This window comes from Bombus flavifrons, chromosome 5 (genome assembly GCF_040668555.2).
Source record: "Bombus flavifrons isolate JBK064 chromosome 5, iyBomFlav1_principal, whole genome shotgun sequence".
In the NCBI taxonomy this organism is placed as follows: Eukaryota; Metazoa; Arthropoda; class Insecta; order Hymenoptera; family Apidae; genus Bombus; species Bombus flavifrons.
Genome location: NC_138446.1, coordinates 13562280 through 13580449, shown reverse-complemented (window position 1 = coordinate 13580449; position 18170 = coordinate 13562280). Strand labels below are relative to the sequence as shown.

Sequence of the window (18170 nt, the reverse complement as noted above, 5' to 3'; positions counted from 1 at the left end):
GAGGTGAACAAAAGGTGGCGGTCAGAGAGGTGAGCAAGTGCATCATATCCGGGAGAGAAGGTACGAAATAAATTCGGCAACGATGCTTGCTTATTGATGAAGAAAATTCAGCAAGGTATAAGGCTCGTGCATCTTAAGAATTTAATAGATCAATATCATTCGTTAAATTTTGATATATCGTTAATTAACAATCGCATTAAAGAATATACCTGGTATAAAATACGTATATTGGATGCGAGGAAGATTTAAAACGAAGATATTAAATATCTTTATTAAATATATACTTTGTTATTTGCCATAATGAATAACTGGAATATTTCTATCACTTTTCTAATTGAGTTGAAATTTTGGAATAAGTGCTATGAAAGTTGATGGAAACGTAAACTTGACATTTGCGACAGATTAAGAACATCTTTTAGTCCATCCAGGAAATTTTTTAATGTACGAATTATTTCAAAAGAAATGGTAAACGTAGAGACCATGGTAGCTTCCAAAAGAATGTGGCTAATTCGTGGAACACGAGACGACCTTTATATTATCCATATTTTATCAGAACTTAAGCTTACATAGAGAAGCAACGTTAAAGTGGTTAATTAGAAGAAAATGACAATTTAACGTGTGTTAAGTTTCTGATATTACTCGTTTAATGAAGTACCAACTTCCGGCAACAATCGTGAGTCCATGTGACACTGAACCTGTTAAGAGTCACGCTTGAATAAACTATCTTGCCATAAGCTCTCTCTCTCTCTCTCTCTCTCTCTTTCTTTCTCTGTCTCTGTTTAATCAGTCATATTTTTCAAATATCGTTTTATCTAAAGTACGATCTACGAAAAATCCCAACTTTCTCCTGTAAGCTCAGTAACTTGAATTGATCAGGCTTGAAATAGAATCGTGTGGTTCACATCGGGATACAAGGTTGATGTAAAATGAACGTCGCGAAACACGAGTTCCCAGGGAAAATGAATTGTAGTAAATTTTTATTCAGTCTAATACGTTCTCTATTAACGTCATATACTTCAATGGTAGATTAATAATGAAACAAATGAACATACAATTAACGTGTTCGATGTTCGTTTACGCAAAAACAAATCTCAGACAGTTATCATTTCTAAGGAAAGTATATCGTCGCATATTGTCAGAAAGTACAAGTAGCAAAACACGATTTGTGGCGAAAGTTCTGTTCCAGATATTAATTCGCTAGATGTTAATCGTGCTACCTGAATTCCATTACTCGAAAGCAATTTACTAGTGCAAACCTGTTGGCCACGTGACTTGAAATGTTATTCTTTCAATTTTCCACGCTTCTCCTCGGTAGTCAAGTTCACTTAACGCATTGTCGATTGATCATGAGTAGACTCGTGTATTCGTGTACAAAATGCAAAACAAAATGATGACCGGCCACGAGCGAGCTCGTGTTTTCACGGACGAAGTTAAATTGTTAGTTTTTTTTTTTCATAAAATAGCCGGTGGCGCGCGTTAGATTTTGCATAAAATAGCCGGCGGCACGTGTTAGTTTCTGCACGAACCAGCAACGTTGTTAACCCTCGGTCACTCGAATACAGTAACTTGGCTGATACAGACGAAGCTTCAGAACCACGAGGAAGAAAGCGCTGGGCCGATCCAAACGGAGAAGATTCTCAAAGGAGCCAACCTGAGAACACGAAGAACTGAAAAAATTGACACGCTACTCAAATCCAAAACGGCAAAAAGCCTAATTACTCGAAGCTCGGCAAAAAGCGTATCCACGGATGGAGAAAAAGGGTACGTACAGAAAGAAGAAGAAAAAAATTCGAAGAGGCGATTCTGAGAGGAGATCAGAAAAGAAGAAATGGAACGGCGGATCGTTCCTTGGGATACACGCGGACAAGGAAGAAAGGAGTCTGTACAGAAACTCCTTGGTCTGAGAGGAAACGAGTATCTTGGTTCAACGGAAGAAGAAGAAGAAGAAGAAGAAGAAGAAGAAGAAGAAGAAGAAGAAGAAGAAGAAGAAGAAGAAGAAGAAGAAGAAGAGGAAGAAGAAGAAGAAGGAGAAGAAGAAGAAGAAGAAGAAGAAGAAGAAGAAGAAGAAGAAGAGAAGGAAGAACAAGAGGAAAGAAGGGAGCCAAGGTAAAAGGGAGACGTGCGAGAGAGGCGAGGGGACGAGGTCTGGGTTGGGTAAGGTGAGGGCTTCTACGGGTGAGTACCACTCACTTCATTGACTCGTGCGTACGCCCGCACGTCTGTCAGTCCATCCTCACTCACTCGATCCTCGCCTGGTCTCTTAGCCGCTCTACAGAGGCCAGTTCTCTCCTCCTTCGAGAGTTGCACGCTTATCTCATCCACGTCCTCGTCCTCGTCGTGGTGTACGACTTCAGGTAAAGTCGAGGTCGATCAGTAGTCCAGTCAATAACGTGCTACCCTACGTTTGCTCGGTTTCGATCGATCGACATCGAATCGTAGTATCGTGGAAATCGTTGAAAAGTCTACTTTCGTGGGTGGATGTCGGCTAGCAGAAAGAACAGGATGAGCCTGGCCAGCCTGGGAGCAATCCTCGCCTTCCTGCTGCTTTTCATGCTTCACACCTCATGGGCCAGGGCCAAACCTCAGCAAATCAAACCTGGTGAGTAGTTTCTATTTTCCTTTTTCTTTTTTTTTTTCTAAATTAGTCTTGGTTAAAGTTACTAAAGACAGTCTTATTATCGGTGAACTTGTACAAGTTACAAGCAGCGCAAATTTAATAGCGTTAATAAATCGTTTTGCGTAAGATTAATCGAAAGAGTGTTCGTTTTTTCGATTAGTTTTATTTAAGGTTGTTAGGGAATCGTAGTAATTTTATCGATGAAATTGTAGAACTTGCGCGTTACAACTTTATCGCCATCCATTAATTATCTTTGTATAACATAGTAGCAAGTTTGATAACGAAGGAAATACGATCGTCTTTCTCCATGCAAAATATAGAATCTATCATTTTTAAAATATTGAAGAATGTAGAAGTGCTTTTATGTTCTTAATGAATATAACAAAAAATTACTACTTTTATTACATTTTTTTCCATTACATTCTTCACAAATCCTATCGAAATCCTAGGCGGAATGTCCTTTTCCTAATTGTATCCAGAAAACAAAATTGATGGAGTTCGATTTCCAAGTAACTCGATTGTCGTATAAAATTCGATTGTATTCGAACCGAACACTCCACTCAACATACGATAAGCAAAGAACGTTTCTCCGATATCACCTTCGTTCCATTTTGGCGAACCGTACTTTGCCGCGTCGAGGGATTGATTAAAACGCGGCTGATCTGTAACGAGGGAAGTAATACTTCCTCGTACGCGTAGCCCGTTCATTACGGTTCAGAGTTTATCGCTGGCGATCAGACTGGCGAAAAAGAGAAAGAGCAAAAGAGGGACGAAGAATAACGAAACGCTATTGTTGGCGGCTATATCGATCGACTCTCGGAGAAAGAAAGTCTCTCTAATCGGTGTATCATCGGCAGATGTCAGAAACGAAAGCACGCGTGTATACGCGTTTTCCCACGTCGTTCGTCGTGGGAGCACTCGAAACACGCCATTGTTCGATACGTGGATCGTTCGTTGCGCAATTCTTGCGGATCAGGGTTAACGTACCGACACGATTACGTTACCAGAATCCATCCGCAGGACGATCGATCGATCATATACGTCGTGATCGATCGTGTTCCGGATTTTTTTGAGGTTCGGACACGGTCCGTTTGTCCTTTTCGGTGCGAGGACCGACTACCTGGCCAGATAGGGTGATCCAGTTGTTCTTCCTATCTAATCTGGCGAACGGAAGTTCCTTCGTACGATAGAGATTATTTTGTGCGCTTTGAAACTAAAGTCTCCCGGGAGATTACGCTGGAACGCAAAAGTATTTGGGCATTTATCATAAAAAGACTTTTATGTCTATATCGCATGTGTCATAAAATATTTTGAAATTTGGTTAGCATCATAACGATACACCACTGTCACGAATATATTGACAAAATTTGGGATCAATTTGAAAATGTATATAAATGCTACGAGCTATTTATTGCGAAAATTAGTGTGTTCAAGTACTCGTACTGGTTTCTCGATGGTATTTTTTAAGCACACGATACCAAAGTTTCGATCTGCAGTTGGAACTGACGATTCTTTTCCCTTGTACTTCAAATTTTAATACGTGAAATCAAGCGTTACTTTCGGGAAACGAACGATCGTTCGACCGTTATCTTCAAAAACTGTTTCGTATCAATTAAAAACTTCGCTTTTAAAGCTTGAAAGAGCGAACTGGTTAATTAATGGAAATGTATTTAGACCGATTCGCGTGGTCGATGCAAATTACGCGATTTCCTTCTTTTCTCTTTTCTATCATCGAATCGAAAACCGAACGCGCGTTACTCGATCTCAGGTAGAACTTTACGATCGTTTCTCGTTTACTTCTCCAACTTTCGATCCTCGGCTAACGATCCAGGGGAATCGTCGTTTGAATGTTCAACTAAGGGCACCGTGTGCAGTTAAGCGTCGCGAATGTCCAAGAATAGTTGGTTCAACGATAGGACCAAGTCAGCAGGCCAACAGGAGTTTACGTACCTTAGCAGACCGCACGCTTTCGGCGTTATACGGCCGCTGTAAATGTCTAAGAACTTTAGCTGTTTCGCTCGTGTCGCGTTCGTCCCCTTCCGGGACGCGGAATTATTGTCTCGCAACGAGCCTCGCGTTCGCGCCCGCGCGTCTCAAACTTCTGCGGAAATATATTATTTCAAGCCGCGCTGTATGCTCTAGAAAGCGTTATGTCTTCTGGTGCATTCAGGACTCTGTTGGCTCGCCGCGATGGAATATCCAGAACAACGAGGGAATTTTGTAAATTATCGAGCCAAATTATTGTTATTCGGTGGATGTTGATACGGTGACTGATTTTAAGAGAAATTTGCTAAATATTTGCAATGATATTTGAGACTTTTCCAATTTATTTAATACCAATGTAGTATCGAAGTTCGTGTACTAGTTTATTTGTCAGTTAAACAGAGCATGTTACACGTTTTTTGATAAATGCTATCAGTCGCTAGAGTTCCCGAATTTAATAATTTCATTTCCGTTAGTACTGTCGCTCACATAACGATGGTATCTTGAGAGCATTTAGCAGAAGAATCTACGTTTAACTATCTCACGAAACGATCTAGTATCGCATCAAATACTCCGCGTTCCATCGTCTCCGGGTTGATGCATATCGGTTCCTGAAACGCTGCAACGTCGAATCCGACAGCTGTCCATCCTGTTCCATCCTACAACACCTATCTATGTGTACCATCGCAAGAAGCCACAAACATCGCAAGACCTTTCATTCCTCTAATTCCCTCGAAACGTCCTTCCACAACAATTTCCACCATATATTTCCGTCTATGTTCGTCGAAACCTTAAAATTTGCTCTTTCCATCGCTCGAGGTGGATGGACAAGAGTATACTAAATTAAGACTGACTCCTATCAGTCAAATTTAAACTCGTCTCATTTTTCTAATATTTACAAAACAAACAGTCCTATTTTTGTAAATAAACCTGCTTCGTGAAATAATTGTATCGTTATCTCGTGCTGTTTATTATCATTTCCAGTACACGCGTTACTCTATTTCCGTGACAGTCGCTTCTATGATATTACTCTTACGGAAAATTGTCGTACGATTTTCAAAATCGATATCACGCTTATTTGTACGATCGACCCTTCAGCTAATTATTCTACAAATATTTTGTCCTAAAACGATCCAGCCATCGGAACGCGAGCATTAACAAACTCAAAGACATATTTTCCATCCAACTGTGAACCACGTTTTTTCTCCCTCTTTTTCTTTCTGTTTTTTAGCCGTCACTCATCACGCACGAAATCCGCGCGTCGTTCACGGTACTCGTCCACTCGATCTTTCGCGAGATTTCACCGGTTTTTCTCCGACGTCCATTATCTCTCGCGACGTCCTCTCTTTTCCCCTCTCCCCTCTCTCTCTCTCTCTTTCTCCCCTTTCCTCGTGAATCCGCCCTTACTCGAATTCGATCTCGTGTGTCCCGTTCCCTCGACGATCGGCTAAGTGATTCTCTTCTGTTCCTATCCGAACGATCAGCCGATTCTTGGCGAATGAATCTTACATGGTACGTCCGAATCAAGCCTGGATCTATATATCATTCTCGCTGTAAAACTGTACCAGATCTTCCCAGTCCTCTCCTCTCCTCTCCTACTCCTCGTTTCTTTCTATTTTAGAATGATTCCGTGCCAACTGCCGGATACGCTGCCGTCCACCGATATGGAACTATCCCGGTTTATTGGAGGTGGCGTATGCAGCCAAACATCTGGCTCACGCGAGATATATCGCCGGATCCAGCGAAGATTCCGCCGGATGTTTCACACCGGTTAGTTTTTAACTTGGTTGGCCAGGCTGTCATTGATTCTGAGATTGAGATCTTACGAACACGAAATTCTCAATTGGAATAGGTACACACGCTACCAGCCGTAAGAATATCAGCAGTTTTATTCGCAGACTTGTTTATTTATTGAAAAAGTTGAAGAAATTTTAGTCCGTTTAGCATTTTGTACGGCGAGGCACGTATGCGAATGGAATTGAAGGTTTACGATAAGAAAATTAGGAAATACCAACTAAATGAAAGTATGCTTTTCTAACGTGTATTTCTACTTGCTCGTACGTTTCTTCTTCTTTCTTTTTTCGTATATTTGTTCCTATACACGTGTTCTTTTATTGCTTGATATATTCGTTTCTTTTATTCGTTCACACAGTTATTCTTCTTATGTCTGTCGTTTTACTTGTTTATATATTCTTTGTATATAAGTGTTCTTACATTTTGTAGGATTATTAACATACCAATTGATTAATAATCATCGAGATATGCGTTTTTCGGTAAATTTATTAGCGGAGCGCATAATCTATGCAAACGAGGATTTCAGCTTTTAAAATCGAGTTTCTCCACTCGGATCGGTCTCGGTTCAGCAGTTTTCTTCATCCGCTGACATCCTTCGTGCAAGTGGCCAAAGTTTTAATAGAAAAGACGTCGCGAGATAAATTATATCGACCTACGTTTAGGATAATTAGGAGAGGAAGGTCGTGTATCGTGGCTGATACTCGCCTCCGTTATTCATTGATCTTAACTTTTCCATCAATCTTCCTTTCGATTTGTATGCTCTATTTAGCCTCAATGCTACATACTTGCAACGTTGCTGTCAGGTTTGGCTTTACGAGAAGTCAAATTGAAATTCTTCTCCTACTTTTCCGCTTCCAATATCTTCAATTTAATTTTTATCGTTATTTTGGTCTCCTACGCTCAACATTAAGAGCAGCAAAATTTTCATTCGGCTCTCATAAACCTGCAAATTTATTTTTACCTTTTCCATACGAATTAGTCAAAAGCTCGATTAATAGACATTTTCTATTGCTTCAAACATAAGAAAATACTCTCGATTTTTTGAAATCAAAAAAATCGCAAAGGAACCTATTTACCAGCAAAGCTGATAATTTTTACCAGTTTTCTCTGATCGGTCGTTTTGACTATATCGAGTTTTTTAAATATCAAATAAATTCATCCCCAATCGCGAAACATCTTTCTTATCGAAAACAAAGTGAATGTCTCACGAATAACAAGGATATTCTCTCGAATATCTCGGAATAAAATCGCTATTCGTAGACCACGATGAACAGAGAATTTTCGAGTTGGCCAAGCCCGGATAGACAACGTCGAAAACGAGCTTTCTAGCTTAATTAACGCGCCCGCGGGACTCTCCTTGTTACGGTTCTTCGTCCTGATAGAGCCACTTCTGGCCCGTAATGCAGCCAAGCTGGACGACGCTTCTTGCGTCCCGATGCCACTCCGCAAAGTCTGTCGCATAATATAACGCGTTCGAACGAAGTTCGCGGTCGTTTCGATCTTACTCGACCCGGTTTTTCTACCCTCGAATCGGCACTCCACCTCGATGAACTGTCTCCCTTTGCTGGTTCCTCGGGGAACAAGAGTCCTCAGAAAATAGCTTGGTCGAGCTTTTGCACGTAAATACCGTCGCGATGACGATAAGAAACGCGACTGTCGGGTTAACTTGGCGCTAACTTGATGGGAGAGATTTTGGTTAAAAGCAGGAAAGTTTTGAGAGGCAAAATTAAGTAAAGAAAGTAACGTCGGAGCAGAAGAAAGGCGATTCGCTGTTTTCTCCAGTTCTACGTTTCCTTGTGTTTATTCTCGCTTTTCCTGGGTCCAAGTTTCCTTGGCGATTAATTTTTTTCTATTCTGAAGCTTCCTCCGAGCAAATGTATTTAACTCGCGAGGATAGAATTCAATATTTTGTTCATATATTTTTTCTTACTCCCGTCAACTTAAATTTAATTGATCGGGTTTTATCTGACTTCTGACTTAGAATTTTATTTTTATGTGTACGTCATGTAGACAGAATAATAGCAAAAATTCAAAAAGCATATCTAATATCAATTATTTAGTTCCTTTACAATATGTAGAGCCAAAGTTTCTGGTGAAATCGCATCGAAAACCGCAAGAACAATTTTCGTTCTTAACTCTCGACATCCTTTTCCTGTGTTTCGTTCGTGTATCGTCCACGCATTCCATGAAAACGCAGGTGGGGAGACAGGAAGGGGAATAAATGGCGTCCTTGGTCCCCTTGTAACGACCAATTAATACACTTTCGAACGGGTTTTAACCGTGGTTAATAGTTTGAAAGGTATTCTTTTCACTTTCCGCGGCCGTCATGGTCGTCTTTGACATTGCGATCGGCCACGGATGGAATGGAAATGTTCATTTTCATAAAATAAAAGTGGCGTGGCCGGTTTCGCAGCTGCACACGAGGGCAAATATTGAATAGGAGACGGAGGCCTCTGATCTTTCCGCGGTTCTCTGTATCGATTCCATTTATGCCAGATTAAGTTTTAATCGAACACATTGGTCGCGTCGTTCTTACGCCATTTCGATTCTGTCATCTTGCCAGCTTTTGGCTAGCTTCCACGTTGCTTCATTGTTAACTCGTCTAACCGGAATGAATCTTCGAAACTTAATTGAAACGAAGTAAATTATAAACGCGACTCTCCGTGTGAGGTGCTGTATCGGTTGCTTTCGAACGATTTTCTAAATTCAATTGCTTATTTGCATCTCGACGAATATATTTGTCGTAACCTTGGTCTTAGGAATTTTGAAGTGATTTATTGTAAAATTTTGTTACTTCAAAGATTTATTTATCTATACGCGCGAAAATAGATACATATTTACATACGATTTATTACGCGACATTCAATAATTTAATACGTTTAAACTTTGATCAGCAGATACATTCCAAATTTCAACATTTATATTTAATTCTCATTAATATATTTAAGCTTCCATCGAAATTTACATATTCTTAATTTATGATGGAAATTCAGTTCTACCTGTAATTTTTACCAGAACATCCCTTGATTCGTTTACACTGCGGTATACCGGTAAGTCCATTCGCGAACTTTTAATTATTACATTTAATGTTTTTGAACCTAATTTGAACCAAACCTTGACCAACGTTGCTGATTATTTTAATTCCTCAATTAACACCGAAATCAATATATACTCTGATAATTCCTGTCGATCGAATTCCCAATTTTTCAACTCAACACGTTCGATTTTATTTATAACTTCTCGAGTCTCGAACATCGTCAATCTGGCGTCCAACCTTCGAATAAAATCACCTGTGAAAATCACAAAGTAAATGCCATTCCAGCGGCATTTGCCATTCTGTATCGACCGTACAAATAGCGAATCGTCTGAAAAAAACCAAAGAGGAAAAAAGAGACGAATAAAGAAAGAAAGAAGGAGGGAAAGACGAGGGAAGCGTGAAAGTCGCAGCGAGCGTGTTGCAGCGGTAGGTCGACGATTTCCTGGTGCTCCATGGTCACCCGGTATATACGCGTACACGCTACTGCGTCCAGGCTAATTACCCGTACCGAGAACACATAATAATGCCAGCTAGTGGAGGGCCGGCCTGGAAAAACTAGTACAAAGTATCCGTCGTGTCTCTCTGTGTTCACGGCTAAGCTGCACGTCGTAATCGTGAATGAGCTCGGTTCTTGTCGCTCCTCTGACTAAATGCCAGCTGATGGTCGGATGGCATGTTTACCTCCGCGATCGGCTGAGAATCTTGCCCTGCTTTTTCTTACGTGTACACTCATCCTTTCTTTCCAGATATCTTCGTGTAGATGCTTGGTCTTTTAATCGGCAGACTTCGATAAAGAATTTGATAGGTAGGGAAGATAGATTAGGTACAGTCATCGTGACGCATAATTTCGTCGATCAAATCGATCGGCAAAGACGATGAACTCGTAAAACGGGATCAAGTTTTCGTCGCTTTTAATTGATTATTACGAAACGTCAAAGTATTATCCTTTTAAATTATACTTTTCGTAAGGTGGTTAGAGAAGGCACAACTAAAATTTTAATCGATTAAATCTTGTCAATGATTTTGATCGCAAATAACTTCACTCAGGTATTTCCTCCTGTTTCGTACTCAAACTTCCGCACCGTCGAATTTCGTAAATTTCCTGATATCGATAAAAATTTGTAAGTTACTCCTCCGGATTGGATTTGTCAACGAAATTTTTGAGAGTGGATAAATTTGTAATAGAAAAGTCTATTGAAATAATTAAAGGTATAAGTATAATGTATAAGTTTATGCTGATTCAGATCCTTACTCTCTTAGTGTTACAATAAAAAGGGATGATAGGGAGCGCGTTCATATATTTATAGCAAAAGGACATTACCAAAAAAGTTAAGCTTATAGCTTGGACTAGAGGCTACAGGGAACGTAAATAGAAATCTGTTTATTAGTTCTTTTGTTCCTAAACCTTGCAACTCAAAACATAATGTATACTCAAGGGTACAATAATATGCACCGCTCCTTATTTAGAATATTTCTGCGTAATAGCAATGTCCAGGTCACGGATGTACAAAAATAAAGATGTAGAGTTTTTCTTGAAGTAGTTACTTTAACAATTTTTATTATTGAATTTATTAAATAAATTTTAGTAGACTTAATTAGATTTGATTATTATATTTGGCAAAAAATCTGTCAAGGCTACGATCGAAAACGATTGAAAAGAGGATTGCGCTGGTAATTTCAGAAGCGATTTACAGAAACGATCGATCGCGACAAAAGCACACACGATGTACGGCGAGAACGTTGGACAAGTCTCGTTTAGTGATTCATAAAGCTTTGATCATGTTAATTGCGCACGATCGAATGGCCCTGGACCGGAGGCCGTTTACGTGACAAGTTAGGCGTTTCGACGTTGAAAATTAATTCGGAACAGGGGACGGTTCAATCCCGCTGCCGTCCAGAATACATTTAATTATAAATTTGCCGGTGCGTGTGACGGCCGCCCCCGATATATTGATAATTAATATAATAATTAATACCGGCGGAACATATTACGAATTTTAGCGAATCGCATAATCGCACGTAGCCGCGAAACGTGCCAGTGTATTCGTTTTCTCAGCGACGATTATTCCATTCTGAACAATTTTGGTCGGATCTGTTATCGATTTATTTCCTAATACAAATGTAATTTCGTCATTTCAATAATTTTTGGATATGTTCTACGCTAATAAGTAATCGTGCGATTCCTTAGAGATAAATTCTTAAGTAATTTCTATGCTTAAAGAAAGCTGGGATATTAAAAAGTTAGGATATTACGTAGGATTACTCGAACGATACCTCGCGATTAATTATATCGATACAAATTTGCATAAATACCAATCGGCAGTCTATTATTTATCAAGAAACTAGAATCGATCGCTTCTCGGAGATACGTGTTTTGTATTCGTAATCGTATTTCGACAATATCGACCATTAATTCTCGCCATCGAAACCACTTAACCTGCCCTCAATTCGATTACTCAAACTTCGTACTAACTTAAGAAACATTCGAATCGATTTCTACTCTGTTCGACGATTAATCGTTTTTCTCTTCCTTCCTGTTGAAAAAACGCCAAAGCCATTACTTTTCGCTAGCCTTTCTCTAATTCGACAAATCGGTATCGATAATAATTTAGTTGGAGGGCTTTAGCTTGTATTTGGAATTGTAGGTATTTATTTTATATCGTGAATATGACAGGATACGTAATTAGCTGTATTTTAGCGTAATTAACACGTTTATTGTGAACAACATCGTAAATCCACGTCCACGTGCATACAAATATTCGTAATTCTACATGTATATACGTACAAGTGTAGAAATTATATGTATGATACACGTTTGAATATGTAGGTAACGGAAAATCCCCCTGTAATTCGATAAATCGCTCGCAATATCAATATACAGTCCTCCATAACATATAAAGTCGTCGCAACAATAATTTAGCTCCTGGTTCAGGTATCCATAGACGATCAAAGAATAAGAGCAAGGACGAAGGAAATATGACTGGTGACATCGACGTGAAATTCGAACGTGTTCTATGAAAATTCGTAAAGCGAACTCTCGTTCATACCTGATCGGACTTTGGATCGATCGAATCGTGAAACCGACCGTTTTTCTCCTTCTTTTCGCGCGAATCCCTCTCTTGTGCCGCAATATAGCATGTAAAGTTGAAGCAGTCTAACCAATCTAATTAATTAGTGCGATGTATACTAAAGCGGCGACCGGCTTCTTTAAAATTCGTTCGAAGAACGTGAAAACGCAGGCGGACTATTTATAAATCTGTCGGGTTTCATCGAAGACGACCGCGATTAAAATGCCGTCGAGCTCGTTGACGAATCGGTCGGCGAATCAATTAAATCGGTTCGCCTTCTTGGCGTATGACAATGATCGAATCGCACCATTGTTCCTCTTCTTCATCTCTGATGGATTGGAAATTTATTTATCTTGTTTTAGCGGTTTCAAGCGTTTAACGATTAAATAACGAGCGACCTTTCGTTTTTAATTATTTCGATCACATATTGTTTCCATCCTATCACAGCTTACGTAATTTCAAATCTGTTGCTTCTTAATAATCTTCCCCTATATCTATAGATCAATTATTTACTTTCAATTAACAATTCGTTAATCGTGCAAACATGATTACTTCTGTGTATAAAAGCGATTACTCTAATCTTCTTATTTCTCTCCTCTTCGTAATATATTACGCAAACGTATAAATTCCAAGACACGGTAAACGTTCATTCGATTACGACCAGCATTCGCAACGTGATCTTCAACGTGATTCGATCGGCTCTAACAACGCACTTTAGATCAAAGAATTTCCCTGAATCCGCGATAAAGTCGATGGCGATTTAATTACCCATCTTCGATTAGTCGTTCTTCCTAGGCCATAACGACCATCACGAAAGATCGAATAAGAAAGTGTTCTTATTCATCGTTCGTTGGATTTCTGTTTCGCTCAAAGACGAAGCTAAATGTCTCGTTCGACTGGTCAAAGAAATCGACTCTGGCTTCGGGTGATTAAAAAATTGGGGCAATTGCGATTATTGCGATCGTTTGTTTCCTTTCGACGTTCTTGTCTCGGTTCGGTGAAGAGCTTCTTCGTGGCTGTACAAGACTCTGTTAAGAACGTTTAGGAAAAGATTTGCATTGCGTTTAATTGCGAGTCACTCTTACGATCGTCAAAGGACCGATTCTACTCGGTCGATTCCTTGAAAATTAGTTGCTCGCGGAGGAAGCCTTTGTTCTGCTCGAGAGTTTCGCTATTTAGACAAGCACTTAGCTTACTGACACGATTCTCAATGCCTTTTCGAAAGCTAAAAATTGCAAGTATCGCGCATGTTTCAGTTCTATTTGCACGTTTAAAACGATCGCTGCGCTAATAGTGTCAATTTCTCTTAAAAAGGACAAAGAAATTGGAAACACTGGACATGTTGGAGTTAAATTTAACCAAGGAAAATATTTCAGTCGTTAAAAAAGTCCGTGTCTTGGAAAATAAAAAAGAATGGACGCGTTGAAAATCTTAGGTCTTTGTTGAACACCAAAAACGGTTGCTTCGATAAAAATTGCAAGATTGAAAATTAAAACAGTAGAAATCGAAGATCTTAAAGCTCTTCTTGACACGCTCAAAATAGTTGCTTCCATTAAGAATATGATATATTATAAAGGACGTTTGACGCTATCTCAAGATCCTTTATCAAGGCAGCTAATTAGCAAATATAGAGATGCTGACGAATTTCGAAATCGAGATTCAGAGAACGGAATGAAGTCATAACCGTTGTTGGCCGGCATGAAATTGCACGCACGCGAGAAGGTAGTTCGTGTGCAACATGCAAACGACTTTCTTCGTCGGAAGTTAACTAGGCGTTAATTTGGTATTCACGAAACGTGGCTCGGCGAGCACACCTCGGTATGAAGGATCTGTCTACACTGGGTCACTGTTGTCCTTCTCGATTTTCTAATCCTTCCAAACCAGAGAATCATTACAGAATATTCTAATTTCTCAAGCTATTCCTCTATCCAATTCACATCTTCCTTTTCGATAAAAATTTCGATATTATTTATACCGTACGTTCCGTATGAGAGTACTTTGATCTCAATAAAAGTCAAAGTTAATTTCATGAAAAGTGTCCTACATATTATTAATATTCAAATTCAAGACAAAAAGTGTAAGATTACCTGCTATCAAAAATACACTCTTAAATTACTTGACTGCCTCCTCGTATAATTACACGCGTATACCATAAACCTACCAGAATCCTAACACCAAACGTCAGTTCCGCTAAAACAGGTTTTCAATAAAATCTTCGAAACGTACGCTACAGTTTAATTTTCTTCGCAACAAGCGTTAACTTCATTTCACGAGTACGACGTCCATTTATGCTTATTCTAACTATACTAAGCGTGGTTTGTGTACGATAACAGCGATATCCTTTAGAGGATACAAACAAATTTCTCCAGAGAAAATAAAAAAGTCGCAAAGTTTAGAGATATTCGGGAGGAAGCACGATCACAGTCGAACTGTTATCCAAACGTTCGCGAAAGTCGTGGGACCAGTTTCGTCGAAAGCGACGCCGCGCCGGCATACTCGAACGAGAGAAGAGGATCTCGAGCCTGGGCAGCCGGCGAGGTATATTACGTAACATTTCTGCCGATCAAACGATCCAACTGTCCGTCCGTGAGCGGAATTCTTGCTTGCTCGGCGGCGAGGTGGTTACACACTTGGTGAATAGTCACGAGATGTTCGCCGTATGGCGGTCGTATAATTTCAAAGACCTTAAGGCTGACCTGAGTCAACAAGAACAAGGGGCAACCAAGTGGGGAACGTGGGAAGCGAAGTGTGGACAGAGAAACTGGCGAACGCGTTTGAAATATTCCGCGATGATTTACCGGTTCCGATCCACTAATTTATAGTTTTCTATTCGTGAAAATTATGCTCCATTAAGTCATCGGCACCGCTTGCTTTTAACACTACTTTCGATCGTCAATTTTCGGAGCTTGCAATTTCAACGATGGTCGTACTCTGTTCTTTCGCCAAATTATGTTACAAATTGTTTATTATATCGGCGATTGTTTATCGGTATAAGCGTTGGCATAGGCTAACTTTCCCTGGCAAGATACAAGTACTGTATAAAAATAATTCTCTGTTTAATGTTTTTTATATTTGCAATGTGTCAAGGGTTAGAAGCTGTTATAGTTTGGTATATTAGGTTTTCGGGAAAGTGTCTTTCTTTTACAGACACGTCTTTTACAACGATGTATCTTTATACAAACATGAAACCTAATCCGTCGAACGTTGTGATCTTTATTTTGATAGAACAAAATGGATCATACGCAATTCGATAAAATAATATAAAACGGAAAATGTGTATGCATTATTTCCTTATAAAACGAAAGAAGCTTCTCGGACGACCTAATATATATGTATCAAACTATTATTGATTTTTGTATAATATATTGAATTTAATATTTCAAATTTTCCTTTATCCGCTGTTGTTAAAAGAAAGATGTCTCGGACGATTATTAACTCGAAAGATTCTTGACTTTTAGAAGCGGTGGCAGCAAGAATTCTTAATTCCCGTTATCTTATTCAACGGTATCATTTCATACACGCATTTGGTCCGCGATTTCGATGAAAACGCGCCTCTCTGGTGTTTTTCGTCGGGGCATATAATATTCCGCAGCTTGCGTACACGCGTGTGCAATGGTCTCTGCAAAATAATTCGAGAAAGCGCGGTTTGCATAAAGGATAGGCGGATCGTGTTTGTCCGTAAACATCGGGCGAAATACTTGATTTCCCTCTACCCTTTAAACAAACCGCTTCTCCTCTCCCGTTATTCTGATTTCTCATTCGTACCGAATCTTCCGCAAACGGCGGGTGGCGGGGAAAGAAAATCAAACGCGGGACCAGCCGCAGAAACAACAACGGCGAAGAAATCTGATCGATATTCGATAAAACGCGAGATTCGCTCTCGCCGGTTATGCCCGGGGTTGAACGATTGTTCCTCAGCCCCTTCTTTTCGCTTTCGATTCTTCTGATCCTAGCGAGGCCGCGAGGAATATTTACTCGCGGTAAGGAAAACGCCTCGAACCATTTCCTCTCGCTTCCTTCTCGTGTAATCTTCTTCTCAGTCAGCAATTGCGCCGGTTACCTTAAGGATTTTACGGCTCGTTTTAGTCGACTTCCCGTTTCGGAAACTTGATATCGTGATATGGAATCGAATGTCTGTTTTATACTGTGAATATAGGGATAGATAAGTGATTGGATTTTAGCATATTCCAACTTTGCGAATGAAGTTTTTAATACAAAGATTAGATCACGAGAGAGTACATATTTGGTGGTTTTCTTGGTTTAATGTATTTTGCGACTAAGAAGAAGTATCTTCTATCTCTAAGAAGAAAGAATCTGTTAGACTGAGGCATGTAAGTTCTTTAAAAATAGTCGTTAAGTTTTGTATTTGTATAAAAGATTTGTACAAAAGCGATTCTTAGCAAAATTCCAGTTTAACAGTGACTATATAAAAATCACCTAGTATCTGTGTATAGTTCTCGGCTCTTAATGCCAATTATCACGTACGCCGTAATCGCGGAGAAGTTCGAACGCAACCACAACACGTCGAGTTAATCTACCGAAATCTTCAGTTTGAAATTGAACAGGTGTAACGTGTCTCTAAAAGCCGAAAACTAACAAAGAGGAGCTTTAATTACCTCGTCGGAGAGAAAATATTTTTCCTCTAATTACCTGCTAATGAACATATGTACTTGCGCTAGCATCAGCGAAACGCGCCAGTTGGATCACTTAATTTTCTTTGCTGTATATCTGTGATATTCATCGCGCTAAAGAAGTATATAATTTCCTAAAATTCGGATTAAAATTAAAATTACGTGAAAATTAATTGGATATCAGGCAGAGAGAAGAATAAAGACTCGCGCGTATCGCGTAGAGTATTATAAAGCGTAAAGGAACGACAAGCTGTTTCCGAGTCGTTGGACGCTTTGTTCAGCCCCCTTGAAAGCCGTCAGTGGAACTGGACGCTTTAATTCCTGCCGGCAGCGGGACCACGCTGTAAATTAAGTTCGAGCGCAACGATTTCTCTTCAACAACAAATCACCACCATCTTTTGAATTACTACAATGGAAGGTGGCCATAATTTTCGGGCTGCTGGATGGGACTCGCGAGGCCAAAGTTCCTTCCGTTCCAACTTCAGCCCACCTCTTCCTCCATCCTTGTGTACACATACACGCACGCACATACACGTACGCGTACACGTACACGTACATACACACGGTACGATAACGAACGATCGTCGATTGAAGCTGTTGCTGAAGTTTAAAGTTTCTTCTTGTACATCTGTGTAACTTGGACCGAACTTTTTATACTACGTTTCTTAATGTTTCTTTTCTTTATGTTTATTTCTAGTTTGGCTTGTACTTTTCGTTTTAATTGCGTGTCGAGTTTCAAATTGTTAGGAGGTCGATACTATTACGGGATTGGCCGGATCGAAAAGTGGCACAGTATCGTGTACATAGTTGAAAAGGTAATTGGACACTCGAGGAAAGTTCCAGTTTCGATGGCTTTCGCGTAACAATGATCATACGCTTTTCTATCATTCTCCGATGTAACAGTTAATGATACAGATGAAACGCGCTATATCTTCAAGGACATATTATTCCTTCATTCTCTTTCTTTCCCTTTTCTTCCTTTCTTTCTTTTTTTTTCTTGGCAATGCCAGCTTTAAAAATAAATATCTGTAGAAATTTTA

The 18170-nt window shown here is 39.6% G+C and overlaps 1 protein-coding gene across 2 annotated transcripts in view; it reads left to right on the top strand.

The window, feature by feature from the left end:
- Positions 1-1935: 1935 nt before the first annotated feature.
- LOC138179606 (uncharacterized) overlaps positions 1936-18170 on the top strand; it is a 53037-nt gene continuing 36802 nt past the window's right edge. For both annotated transcript variants that reach the window (XM_069112568.1, XM_069112567.1), the window contains exon 1: positions 1936-2599. In XM_069112568.1, coding sequence (XP_068968669.1) covers positions 2479-2599 — 121 coding nt within the window. In that variant the 5' untranslated portion in view covers positions 1936-2478. The remainder of the gene's footprint in view (positions 2600-18170) is intronic.